The sequence below is a fragment of the Echeneis naucrates genome, chromosome 9, assembly GCF_900963305.1.
Source record: "Echeneis naucrates chromosome 9, fEcheNa1.1, whole genome shotgun sequence".
NCBI classification, from domain to species: Eukaryota; Metazoa; Chordata; class Actinopteri; order Carangiformes; family Echeneidae; genus Echeneis; species Echeneis naucrates.
In genome coordinates this window covers 18,641,395-18,655,678 of record NC_042519.1, presented here as the reverse complement: position 1 = coordinate 18,655,678, position 14,284 = coordinate 18,641,395, and the positions used below count along the sequence as shown (strand labels likewise).

General features: G+C 41.2%; 1 protein-coding gene across 4 annotated transcripts in view; it reads right to left on the bottom strand.

The window, feature by feature from the left end:
* The window catches only part of msh3 (mutS homolog 3 (E. coli)), a 31,779-nt gene extending 17,495 nt beyond the window's left edge, over positions 1-14,284 (bottom strand). For 2 of the 4 annotated variants that reach the window (XM_029510559.1, XM_029510562.1), the window contains exons 1-16: positions 14,032-14,284; positions 13,778-13,889; positions 13,255-13,541; positions 12,492-12,707; positions 12,175-12,291; positions 11,957-12,074; positions 11,720-11,859; positions 10,812-10,978; positions 7,226-7,335; positions 6,979-7,093; positions 6,286-6,370; positions 5,194-5,303; positions 3,748-3,880; positions 2,130-2,317; positions 862-1,030; positions 580-644 (exon numbers count right to left, since the gene is read on the bottom strand). In XM_029510559.1, the coding sequence (XP_029366419.1) occupies positions 580-644; positions 862-1,030; positions 2,130-2,317; positions 3,748-3,880; positions 5,194-5,303; positions 6,286-6,370; positions 6,979-7,093; positions 7,226-7,335; positions 10,812-10,978; positions 11,720-11,859; positions 11,957-12,074; positions 12,175-12,291; positions 12,492-12,707; positions 13,255-13,541; positions 13,778-13,889; positions 14,032-14,166 (2,267 nt within the window). In that variant the 5' untranslated portion in view covers positions 14,167-14,284. The remainder of the gene's footprint in view (positions 1-579; positions 645-861; positions 1,031-2,129; positions 2,318-3,747; positions 3,881-5,193; positions 5,304-6,285; positions 6,371-6,978; positions 7,094-7,225; positions 7,336-10,811; positions 10,979-11,719; positions 11,860-11,956; positions 12,075-12,174; positions 12,292-12,491; positions 12,708-13,254; positions 13,542-13,777; positions 13,890-14,031) is intronic. The other 2 variants (XM_029510560.1, XM_029510561.1) reach the window with 2 other exon arrangements.

The window sequence follows — 14,284 nt, the reverse complement described above, 5'->3', positions numbered from 1 at the left end:
TAATGGCTGTTTACATTAGGACCATGAAACCAAAACAATGAACTAAATGCAGCTGAGAGGAACTTTAGAGTCAAGCGATCTTTCTCCCCTTTCACTTTGCACATCTTTTGATCCATCCATCCGAGCATTGATTAGCTCAGCTTTTAAACTATTTTGCACAGGTTTCCATTAGCAAAATAAAAAGCAGTAAAAAATTTGCCAATGATTCAGACATTTTAACATGCAGTATTGTGCAGAGGCTTTTCAGATGTTTACATTTTTATCCATCATGTTGATCATCAGCGTTTCATTTGTCCCACACATGGCAGTGACCCTAAACATACAGCCAGAGTTTTAAAGAATTATCTTCAGAGACAAAAGTCCTGCAGGAGATAGTCAAGCTCTCAGAACCATGTTTGAAAAGCTGATATACAAACTTAAGACATGCCTGCCAACCATTCAGAGCTGTCCTTCATTTGGAAGTTGCTTTGGAAAGAAAAATATATAGCTGCCAAATGAGTAACAGCTTTAGGCACAGTGAATAACACATAACAGACATTGTCATCATTACAAATCTGTGTGTGTGAGCTGTCAGCTGACCTGCTGATTTTAATCCAGTTGGGTGGTACGGTGGATGACAGTGAGTTCTTCACCTCAATTAAAAACTGAAGACAGAGAAGAAAAAGGAAAAGGAGGACTTTCACAAGCGAGGCCAGAGCAGACATGTCGTTTTTGATAAAAAACTGACAAACACAGACAGTTACAAAAAACGCTCAGACACACACAGCAATCAGATCATCACTGTGAGTCAGTCGTTCACCCAAATCAGGCCGCAAACCTCTTCCCCTGTGTTGTTCAGACTCACACACACACCCACAGTACCTCCTGTCCAGAGACGGCGGTGTAGTCCAATGTAGGGGCCTTCAGAGTCAGCCGGATTTCTTTGCGATGGTGTTGAATCTCATTGAGGACTGTCTGGATCTGCTCCCTCCTTTCCTGCAGTACTGGGAAGCCGGACAGATCTGAGAAGAGCTCAGTCTTATTCCCAGACCTGCACAAATACAGAGCCTGTATGTGAGGCCTTTTCTGACACGTGCACCTGCTGAGGTCTAGAGAAAATGAATCGTCTTTGTCACTGGGCCCTTCACTCCTGATCATGCACTATGTGGATTTCACCTTGTAAGATTTGTTGGGAGATTTAACACAATGAATCAAACTGAATGAAATTAGCAGCTGAATCTAATTAAATCAGATGTAGATTTAAAATATGATATGTATTTTCAAATAGAACATCTGGCAGCTCTCACACTTACAGTATGTCCATGTTAAAAAAAAAAAAACAAAAAAAACCCCACACTTTCACAGGCAACTGTAACAGTCATGTTATTGAGTGATTAAATACATTCCAAAAAGTTTTAATCAAATGATTTTATGTGATGGGCAGCACCGCAACGGAATAGTTTTTAGTCCAAGAAGAAGCCAACCGAACCCTCAACCTTCTTGTTGGGTTCGGTTTCCGGGCCGTGGGTTTCCTCTGAGTACTGAGTGTGAGCATTGTTGGTCTCTGTCTGCCTCTGTGTGTTGGCCCTGCAGGGTGTACCCCACCCAATGTGAGCTGGGATTAGCTCCAGCACCCCCCAAGGCCCAGAAACTGATCAGCAATAGAAGATAGATGAATGAATTAATGAATTTTATGTGACTTATCAAGTTAGAATGTCTAAATGTTAGAGGTGGCTGTTTTTCTTTCTTCTCTTTTGTAAATCATTCTGAACTTAAGATATTTGGGGTCTGGCCTGTCCACTAATACTCTGACCTTTTATGGATGAAACAATATATCAGTTAATTATAAAAAAAAGCAGCAAGGCAATTCATGAATCAATGATTAAAGTCTAACACTGACACAATTGAAATGCACAATAAAAATGTTAAACTTTTCTATAATCAGTAGGGACTTTAAATAAACCAGTACCAACTACTTCTTGAGCAAAACATGACTGGCTTCTAAACTGAAAATATTATGGCTTTGGTTTTTTTTGTGTTGACATTTTAATGTCAACTCTATAGTGCAATACTGTTTTTGTATTCACTGCTCATGTAAAAAACACTCTTTCATCACCAAATGTCTCCTCCTGATGCAGTGGGATACTCACTTGGCTGCCGATTCACTGAGGACCTTGAGAAAGTTGTGGGCTGGAGCCAGCAGCTCTGGAGTGTCTAATAGGAAGCCACGGAGCAACGCTGATCTGATCTGTGAGTTAATAGCTGGGAGCAAGGCTTCCAATTCCCGCCCCAGGCGTGAAAGACAGCTACTAATAAGGTAGAACTGCTGCGTGGAAGACTGGAGCACACACATACAAAATGCACAAGAAGATAAGCGTAATATTCCATCAAGCAGGAATGGTTGAGCTTCTGACAGAAGCTGCATTTGTATCGTTAATTTATGAATTAGACACAAGGAATATCATCTTTATTGCCCAACAAAATGCAAATAATTTCCTCCCCACTGCTTTGTGCATGCTTGTGAGCGTTTGTGTGCTGTTTCTGTAAACCAGTTAGATTAGATCACTAAATCTCATCTGCACTGGATACGGCAGCCAAGATTAAAGAGCAACCATCGATTACAGCCGGCGGTGTGCTCCCTCCTTGCCTATCTAAAACAAAAATGATTGCTCTAATGCATGCCATTGAAATATAAACAGAATGTATCCAGGACCTCGCTGATTTGTTCCTGATTTCTTTATTTACATTTATTCATCGTTCTCAAACAAGCTGACTCTGACTCAGTTATGAGCACGGCCATTAAAGTATTTTTATTTTTTGTGATTTTCAGCCCACTTGATAACTGATGACACCCTACAATGTAGAAGTTACAGCTGCATACAGCACCTGCCATTTTATCTGTCCTCAGCACCAATGTGGTGGCTTTAAAATTAAAACTAGTGATCATTTAAGATGAAATGAATTCTGATTAATCACTGTAATGTATTTCACCTCTGAAGAGAAGTAATATTATAAATTATACTGACGTCATGTGGCCATTGGTGATGTCATGAAAGGTTAATGAGAGTCACACTGACAATGGCTTATAGTATTAATCACATGTGCTGCAGTTTTAATGGTCCTCTACATCAGCAGCCTTCTTCTTGCTCTTTCATGAACCCAAACAGACAGCAAACGGAGAACCATGAATGTGTCCTCCCTCCCATTATGTCAATGTAGCCATAGAGACACAGGCCATTACACACAGGTCCCATTTATCCACAGATGGGCAAAATGGCAATTAAGGAACTTGTGCTGGTGTGTGAGCATGTGCGATTGTGTTTGTGTGTGTGCATGTCCAGTGACGTTTGATCATTCCTTTTAACAATATATGAAGGAGTCAGAAAGTTGAATGTGAAACAAGACATCAAGCTTCAGAGTGCCTCTTTCCCTGTATGACGCACACACAAACGGGATGAATCCGTCTGACATTTTGAAGATGTGTCTGATAGGAAATGAAATTGTGTCAGACAATCAGGTGAGTGCCACTGAGGGCACCGTTCCCTGTTGTTAATCAAGAGGCAGGACATAAAAGGGAGGGAGGGAAAGATTGTCTTGGTTTTAATCTTAATGCACCTGCTAGGAGAAGGAGGTGTGCTGTACCTGTACAAGACTTTGGAAATCTCAGATTTGAGTTTAACTAAAAGTGAAAATGCACCTTCAATAGACACCAGAGGCGTGTGACGGATGTGTCATGCCCTAACCTCTGCCAATTTCATTAGTTCTTACCTTTTTGTGATATATGCTGCAGATGCCTCTCTCCAGGTCGGGCAAATGTGACAGCAGAGATCTGGTGGAATTTATGGCCAAAGAATCCGACTCCAAGATTTCCTGCACGGCATCTTGTCGCTCTGTGATGGATCTGTGGATTCATGGAAGTAAAGGAAAAGTGGATTGAAGAAGGAGCAAGGGTTGGGAAGGAAATAATGAAAACAGCTAGACGTTTAAAGGTTTAATTACTGATGAGGCATTTGGAGAGACAGAACATTGAGCAGAAATTTTATGATTTCATGTGACGCTTGAAAAATGGCAAGTCAAAAGCATCGAGACACAGAGTGTTAAAAAGTCTTCTACATTTTATGATAAGAGGTGTAATATTGATGCAGAGATACAAAGAGGACAAAACCTTTCTGTGGGCATTAATGTCTAAAGAACTAAAGAACTGAGCAAAGAGATAAAGCTGAGAGATGTAATAAATGGATCATGTGTCTTGGTGTGTACATCTGAATGAGTGTCTGAGCCACGTGCTTCTTGGCTGCGTGTTTTAGAGTTTGCATGGCTGGGTGTAATATGGGTTTTACTGAAATTCTGTAGAGGGGTTATTTGTATAATCTAACAGCACTGTCCAATCTGCAGCTGTAATCCCCGCACAGAGAGGGTTAAAGGGTCACACACATACACGGATAATAAAATGATGTGGAGAGGAGAAATAATGAGAGAATAATGCTGCAGTATTATCATTGAGAGACGGTCTTTAGCTGTGAGTAACTTTCAGTTTCTGCTTTTTATGGGCCTTGTGGTGTTTTTGAAAATAGGAGCAGTTGCTCTACTAAATGAGAAAGTTTTTGCATTATGGGTGCTGTCTTAAATCTCCTCTTATAATTCCTACTTGTAAGTGTCACTGGGTACACACCGTTAACAAAACGGTGGGACAGAGGGATAATTTAAACTCCAGTCATGTGGCTTCCTAAAACAGAAAATAATCAAATATTATTCTTTAAAACCACAGCAATTTAAAATATTTTAAATAAGAGTACCATAAAATAATGGCACCATCTGGTCTTGACGCCATAATTATTAAAATCAAGGCAAGGCATTTAAAAAGAAATATGCAGCATTAATGCCAGCCTTATCTATTCTAACCTATATCATCAGGTGGAGCTGTTTGGACTTTACATTAGCATTCAAATAGTAATGAGAAGATTGTGAATGCGCATATATAGTTCATTTTGACCTTAACACAGTAGAAGCAGCATGAAAGCTGCGTATGAACTGCCTGACAGACTACGCAAGCCAACAAAGTGCCCTCACCATGGTTCTGTGATCCAGGGTGTCAAAACAGAGAAAAACTCTGTGTCTTCAGATTTGTTTTATTGGCATTATGAAACTTAAATCAAAAGCATACTTCATCAGAGGCCATGCTTCATCAGAGGCCAGAGGGCACCCTGTACTCACTGTGGGTTGGTGAGGGGATGGCTCACCCATTTCCTCATCAGTCTCTTCCCAAATGGAGTGCAAGTGTGGTCCAACACCCACAGCAGACTGCCTTTCATGCCACCATCTGTCTGTCATTATAGGACCATAAACACAGAAATACAGCTAACACATACTACACACATTCAGCAAGTATATAATGTAACATGGTGCTGAAAATGAGGGAAATCCAGCAGAGTTGTTTTTGGTTTTTTTAGATGGGGTCAGAAAATCCATTCTGATATAAAGTCGAATAACAGTGTGTGTGTGTGTGTGTGTTGTGCAGAATGTTTGGTCGTCTGACACACATGCAACAGCAGCAGAGTCGTGCTGAACTTTTGAGCTGTCATCCATATAAGCCTGACAAGTCACTGAACATTTTCCTTCAACTTCTCGCATGCATTAAAAATGCTTAGACTCTTCTGCACAGCTGACTGTAAACTGATTTCTCCAGGTTCTACAAAAAAAATCTGCAAAAATTTGTCATCAAATACGTAGAAAAAAAATAAAAGAATTTGCAGTAGGCGTTTATTTACCTGTGTGGCCACTCACACTGTTAACGGCTGAAAGCTTGCCAAAATTGAGAACTCTGGGTGAGTCAGTATAATCTCTGACATTTTTTTTTTTTTTTTACAAAAAGTAAAGGTAATATGTCACATTCAAGCTTCAGATGTCTATAGGCCCGTTCTCTGGTGTTCCAATAATATGACCAATAGCTGTTAAGATCTTTTACGTAATCCTCAACAGAGCAACAGAAAAGATGCCCATAATTTCATCCCAATCCCTGCAGGACACGTTGTGAAAACCTGATGTTGGCACTAAATGAAAGAGAGCAGGTTGGAGCAAGTAGGCACTAGACATAGCTGCACTATGCAACTACATTAAATATTTATAAAACGGAGCTGGTCTCACCAACAAACAAAATTTGAACATTTTTAAAATAAAAATATTCCAATGATTTTTCATTTTAATTGTTTGTGTTAAAAACTGTAACAGACATGAGATTTAACACCCTACACCAGAGGGTTACACAGAAACGTGCAGTGTGCACAGCCAGATGAGGGGTGCTTCTACCTGATTGTTAAGGACTTCAAGGTTCCTGAGGGTGGCCGCGCTGAGCATCATCCCCTCTGACTTGCAGGACAGATGCAGAAATGAGCTGTGTGGAGCACAGACATTGGTACAATACGGCAACATACTGTCTTTTCAATTTTCAGCAAAATCTTAGTTATTCTGCAGCATGTGCACTTTCAGTTGCAGTGTTGAAGAGAAGAAAACAAGGAGTTCCGGTAGGTGAGATATTATCTCAGCTTATATGCTCAAGAAGTCTTTGCTGTGTTTGATGATGTCAGTAAAAATGTTAATTCAGCTATCAGGAACAGAAAGCTGGACGAACATCATCTTTATAAATGTCAGATTCTGAAGCAAGGTATTGGTATTAACAGAGAGCAATCCACTATTTTATCATTTACTGCAGGAGTAAAGAGCACGGGAGGAAATTTGCCTGAAGAGGAAAGTTTTAAAATGTGATGGTAAAAATTCAACAACTGAACTCCGACTTTGCATAAATTGCACAAAAATTGGTTGTAAAAGACTTTTATGATTCCACAGGCAATGCCTTAATCCCCCTCACATTCCTGAGTAGAATCCAGCTCTTAAAATTAAACTTAGAACCAGGAATTCACTGACCACTGGAGACTGGGGATAATGATGAAGCCTGCAGGCTGTGTTGCACATTTTTGTTTGCATTTGTGGGTCTGTGTGTACCTTTCACTGCTAAGAACTCTCTCCAAGTTGAATTCTTGGAGGTACTGGATGAGCGGTCCCAGACAGCAAATCACTGGACTCTCCAAGGACACCACACTCGACAGAGAGCGAGCACCTGGAAGACACAAACATGATTCCCCCATCCACTCCTTAAACACATCTGAGCGGCAGTGAGAGGATGACTGAAATGAAAAGAGAGATGTGGTGGCCCCCGCCCCACCAAAAAAAATAATAATAATAATCGCACCTTTCTCCTGAGTGTGGCAGTAGAAGTCAGTGACTGTGTTCATTGCAGAGGTGAACTCAAACTGAGCCCCATCCCTCCTCTCCACTCTCACTCGGTCATCAGCCTGAGAACTGGAGGGGGGCAGCAGGAGAGCACAGATTTAAAAAGCGACCGATGTTTGTGACTGTGAAGGCTGTGAAGACTACGGAAGGAAACAGAACAGCTGATATTTGATCAGATGATGCGACTCTGTGAGATGAATTAGAAACAGCAGCAGAGCATGTTCCAGCCATCCTTTTGTTCAGCTAGACTGTGCAGAAACGCACACTCTCACACACAGACATACAACCAAACACGCAGCTCTCCTGCATCTCCCCATCTCCCGCTCCTCCACCTTATCGCCCTATTGTTCCCCATTCACTCTCTAGGCATTGCTGCTTTCAAGGACTCAGCTGTTGCCAGGGCAACCAAGGCAACCATGTGGCTCTGGATGCAGGTCTGAAGCCCACACACACACACACACACACACACACACACACAAAAGAATCGTCATCTTTCTCTTTGGCCACTGATCGGACTAGAATTGCATAGTGTGATCAATAAACTGCATATTGTGTCAGCAGAGCAACAACGACCATTAATCATTTAACCAGTCAGCTGAGCAGCATTATGAAGAACATCCACAATTGCAGATATTGATCCGGGGAAAGGAGGAAGTAGTGAAGCATTTCTATGAAACTGAGACCTGAGCCAGCATTGCGAACAGGAGAAGCAGGAGTTTAGAAAGTTTCTGTCTGCTTTGCAGTTCTTGGGAAACTTTAAAGCCACTGCTTCAGATTTTAGCAGCACAGATTATTTGGTTTAATTTCATTTGAGAGCTCTTGTTTTCTGGTGCTCACACTGGTGCTCCAAAAAAAAAAAAAAAAAAAAAATCACAGGCGCTGCAGCAGCTTTAAGCATTGAGGCTCTTTTGAGCCAAAAACTAACAACAACATGATCCTGCGAGGATAACGACACTGTTAACATGTTGCTTAGCAGACATTGACAGGTATTGACAATGTCAGTCATCTACAGTTTAGCCTTTTAGCAAGATAACAGCAAACACAAAGCCCAGCTGAGGAACTCTGAAAAAAATGTGCAGGTATTTTCGGATTAGAATTCATCTCCGGGAACAGATGAGAAAAGATATTTCACCCAAAACCATAAATATCTATCTCATGATGGTGCTGGGCGAAAATGGAGTGGATAAAAGATTTTGGGGTCCATTTTTTAAGAGATGTGCTGTAACCTTTATTCAGCCACAGAGGCGTGCCTTAAAACCACTTTTCCCTAAAATGAGAACTGGAACATTAAATTCAGTTAAAGGATGGTCTGAGGTTAGTCCCGCTCAGAAGATGTGAAAGGGCATGTGGTTCATATTAAGATGTGAAACACTATTTCCCTGTCCACAGGGATTTCTTACCTACGTTTTTTGTTTAGCCGCAAATGCCAACAATATTGTGATAGAGATAATTAATCACAAGCAGCGATGGCTAAAGGTTAATTATGAACGTTCACAACCAGCTCAGAGGTTAATGTGCACAAGAGATTCGCATTAGTTCTCAATTGGTCTTTACTGGTGCAGGCTGGACACACACAGACACACTGTGGATCTTTTTATCCATCTAAGGTGTTCGAACAACTTTCAGGAAACATCAACTTTAAAATCTTTGAAAATGTTTGTATTAAGAGCATCAGCCAGTGAGCACAATTTGATCTATCTCTTGTTACCGCTCTGATCCTCAATCAGGACTTCAGGCTGTGGATGAGTAAAGCATCTAATGCTGCACCTAGCTACTACCCATCTCCATGGGACTCATTACCTGCCGCTTCATGGACACACACTCAGCCCAGAGCCTTGGGGCCAATCTCTTCAGCCCACCCCAGAGACACAGAGGCTGTTGAGGTAACATCAACAGGCACAAAAATCTGCAGTTTTAAACAAACTGTGTTGCTTTTGTATGTTTTATTTTTTTTTTTTTTTGTGGGGATTGGTGTTAGATTACCGAAATATTTAGCTATCAAAACATCTACTTTGTAAATTATTTATGCATTTAAATGTCATTTTTCTCAATTTGATGAATCACAACCCAGAATTCATCACCTCAAGAAATGTGTTGGGGGGCACCAATATTAATGACCTTAAAAAAAAAAAAAAAAAAAAAAAAAAAAAACGGCTCACATTGCTGACTATTGTGTTTGCATATATAAATTCTGAGTGAGAGCTAAGCATCCACAGCTGTCCTGTGTTTCCATGATACAGGATGCAAAGTGAGAAGAGGTTGTCTATGAAAAGCACAACACTAGGGAGCAGTGCTGTTCAAACACAATAATTGGGGTGGCCTTTACAGGTCCATCTCCACTATAATCACTCAACATGGGCAGCAAAAGGAGGAGGAGGGGGAGAGAAAGGCAAAAATGAATACAAATGAACGAAAATTTACTGAACTAAATCTAAACTAACAGGGAAAGATGAAGACTAAGAGAATAGCAGATGGAATATATATATATATATATATATATATATGAATTATGAGATATGTGCACCCTCAGGGAGTCAAAAGAAGCTGACAGCCCCCTCATTTATCCAATCATCGCCTCTGAATCTAATCCACTCCCTGCCACTCGCTCATTTCATTTTTACAGCATAATACAATCACAGGCTGCCTCCAGAGGACCCCATCCCCACTGGTGTGAGCCTGCTGGGTGCAGACTGTCAGTAGAGATGAGTCAAAAGACAGTGTGACAGGAGGCAACAGGTTTCTACATACAGCATTTCAGCGTCACTGTCGCCGACGGAGTTGCTGAAGAAGTGTGATGAAGTCATCTTCGATCACGTGATTTATACGGCAGCTTGCATGCAAAGTCTGCTTCTGCATCAGACCCTTGTTAGAAGATTGTTAGTTTGAAATAAATGCTGAAAACTCCCCGTTGTACTCCTTGGCTGTGCGACTCCACTGTGTGCTTCAAAGATAACTTCATTATTTGATTGTTTGACTCGAAAACAAAAAGAGAGCTAATTAAAATCTTCTTTCCTAATGTGATTTTCATGTGAAAGTGAAATCAAAATTTCTGCACTAGAGTGTTATTCCTTGATGCATTGATGACCTTTGTAATGTTTAATGTTTGTTAAACCCCCCTAAAGGCTCGCAAATACAGAGCTCAGTATTAGAGCTCAAATTCATCTATTTTATACACATTTGACAAATTTAACCAATGAAATACACTTAAAACATCACCTAACAATATTTTAAAGACATATCTAAAGGGAGAAAGTCAGTCTGTGAAGCAGTTGGATGGACTATGTTTGGCCCTGCAGTGGCACCCAGGTGCTGAGACTCATTATCACATAACCTCTACATGAGCCTGCATTGATCTGCTCACACACGCAAGGTTAGAACCCAGAGAAGTCCAGACAAAACAACTGTCTGCCTACCTGGGGAAATCTGAACCAAATCCTTCAAAATGAAATAGACTGAACCTGACAAACACACAGCCAACACTGCAGAATAAACTGTCATGTTGTAATGATTAAATACTGCCCCCTAGTGACTTGTGAGCAGAATACCTGGCATTTGAGATGCTCTGTAAGAGTCTGTGGGTTTGTTCGGAGAGGTCAGAGGGCACCAGGATCTCCACAGGACTGATCTTTAGGACACGAGCCTCCAGCTCCGAGCGAGACTCACCATCAGGAAAACAGTCCAGTAGCACGTCTCCTGTGCTGGGCTGGACTGCCTACACACACACACACGCATATACGTACTAAGTATAAATGTGCACAATACATAAATAAAGAAAACATCTGCATACATATTGTACACACAGTGTAAGAGTTACTACTTCTCTCTGTGGTGCTCGGCTCTTTGGGCTTTCTTTCGGGGGAAACGTGTTGTAATCTTTAATTTCTTCACATTGATCATCATCAAATAAATAAATTATGCCTTCGTGCAAGATTTTAAAGTTGACAATGCACATGAACAGGCAGTTACATTAATGTTGCCTAAAACAAGGACAGATTCTTTACAACCCAGTTATAACCAACATCAATTTGTCAGGGCTTGGTGATATGGACATTTTCATTTTCAGCATGTGATGTAGTCTTGTGATATTGAGACATCTCATTACAAATAAATAGATGTCAATGTCAATTTTTTGGCTACTGCTGTGAAATAAATACCTCACAATTAAAGAAAAGTTCAAGAAATTCATCACATGACTGCACAGCTATTTTTAATTTCTCACAATATGTGCATATCCAAATCTTTTCCACATTAGACTAACACCTCATCTATTGAAAACTTAGAGAACTGATATGAAATTCAAATAAAGCAGCACAAGTTTAATAACACAATCCAATGACATGCGCTGACCAACTTTCTAATAACAATTAATGTTCATGTGCTTAAAACTAAACAAGCTAATTCACATATTGCCTGAATCCTCTATATTTTCTGATTCTGTACTCATATTACTCACCACCAGCCCTATGGTGAGCTCCTTCTTCAGCTTATTCCAGCTCTCACTAATACACAGCAGGAAGCTGTCAGGAGGGTCCAACACCACGTCACCACAGACGCCCTCCTCCACATCCTGCAGTTTGCAGACGGGGTTTACATCTCAAGAAACCGTTAAGGACACAGCTTTAGACACACAGTAATCACAAAAGGCTATTAGGCCCACATGCACAGTGATAGTGACACTATAAAAGGATACCCTCTCCCACCAGGGTGGACTTGGTGTACAGAGCACTGAGCTGACGAGTGAACAGAGCGTTCCTATTAGCCCCGGAGGCCTTGATCGCCGATGTCTCTGTCTGCTTAACCACACCAACCTGAAATTTGAAGACAACAACGCAGCAGTAAGAAACTCTTAGCTCTTGTAGCTATTTTCCAAAAATTGAACAATATCCAACAATAAATGTTATTTCATACCTTGTGTCCATGAGACACCAACCGTCTGACATGAACAAACAGGCGGTGTGTCGGGATGCTGCATGTCATGAAGTTATGATCCAGATGGCAGACAATATTCAGCTCCTTTGCAGCAATCTGTTCACACACACAAACACATGCGCAGACAATGTTGGTGCTGTTTTAAAAGATAACTGAGATCAAATTAATTGTTTGGACAACTTCAAGAACTTCTTTGAAATGATCTCTTCCTTTAAAATGCCGTAAATTTTTGACCTGATCATGGAAACATAAATCAGAAGGTAATGGCAGACTATATTGTATTCAACAGGTCTCACCGCTGCATCCTCCCCAAAGAACCTGTACTTGTAACCACATTCCACAGCCAAGAGGGCGTCCTTATGTTTCTCTTTGAGCTGCATGACCTGCTGTTCCAGCGGAGTGTAGATGCTTTTGGAGCGTCTGGAGGGGGCACTAACGTCAGACTGAGGACTGAGATTAACGGCCTTTCCTCCTCCTGTTCTTTCCGTCTTCGCAAACTTAGACAAAAAAAGCTTGTAAAAGAAAAAAAAGAAAAAATAGATTACCAGAAATGAAAGCTTTAACCACACTTCAGGTGCACCTTTTCCTCTTTAAGAGTTCTAAGTTCCCCATTTTCTCAAAATGTGAGAAAAATTCAAGTTCCATCATGTCATCTTTTATTTCCTATCGTCTATAGCCTTAAAAGGAGTGAGACAGTCCCCATATTGATTTTGACACTTCCTATACTGATATAAAGAGACAAACATCATGTATTGAAAAAACTTTCCATTTCTAACTTCCTCTCTGATCCTGATGTGTACACAGTTTCTGAGCTACATCAAATATGTCCTTAGCATCTGTTATTTGTACGCAGTCACACACCAATATGGTGGTAACTGCAAGAGGTTAACCTCAGCTGATACGGCTGTCTCTTTAGAAATGCAAGCTGACATACAAATGTAGTTTTTAATCGAAGGGTAGATGGTTGTGATCATGTCAGTTTAAGTCTTCATCTGGGGACTAACCAGCTACCCAAAGCAGTGACTTTTATTTTATGTAGTCAGTATTTATAATGGCTACCTGTTTTGCAGGGGCCTCTTCTTCCCTTTTTTCCCTCTCTTCCCAATCATCCTCGTTCCCCTCCTCTGCCTGCTGAAGTCTGTTTTTATTGGTGTGTTGATCAGGAACATCCCCGGGAGGCCGAATGCTGCTTCCTTGGTCAGAGATTTTGCTACAAGGACCAGCGGTCCTTCTGCTGTCGCTCTGGGTGTCCCTGTGCCTGACACTGGGCTCGGCCGTCAAGTTGAAGCCTTTCAGCTTCTCCATGGTGGAGAAGCAGAGGCCACCTGTTCCTCGAACCCCTGAATCTGACGAGATTAGAGAAATATTTTATTCATCCTCAAACACAGTTTGGTCCATCTCGTGCCGTTTCACCTGCTCTTAGTCACACTAACACGATTCGTTTTTTATTCATTTATCGTTTTTGTTTTTTTTTTTATTTAACGATAAATAAAAACGCCACTTTTTGACCTTTTGACAAGAACAATTGTCACATTCTTCACTTGCTGAAATAGTGAAACGTGTGATCTACGTGGAGGTGAACCTTCGGATCTCTGGTGAGGTGCAGGTTCATGGTGCAAATCCTCCGGTGCAGAAAGCTTTGCTCGTTTCGAGGGCACTCCAAACTCCTCAGAGGAATCAGGGTGAAGTTTCTGCTGCAGGACAGAAGCAGCTGAGGTTGAGTTTCAAGATCAGATCTGTGTGTGTGTGTGTGTGTGTGTGTGTGTGTGTGTGTGTGTGTGTGTGTGTGTGTGTGTGTGTGTGTGTTGTTACTGTTGTTGTCGTGGCACACCTCACCTTCCCACCTGAAAGCTGGTGCTCTTTAGGCTTTTGCTTCATCCCATGCTGACTGTTGGAGGCTTTGCTGCTGCTCAGTGTTGGGAAATACCTGCTGATCTGAGCGCTGCCGGACTTTTTCAGAGACTTTGGCATCTTTTCTTTTATTCTCCTCTGAGAAGCACCGAAAGAATAAATGTTCAGAGATCAGGGCCGGACCGGAGTCCATCGGTGTGGTTTGAGACTTCAGACGGAGCTGCCCGGCTTTTCAAAA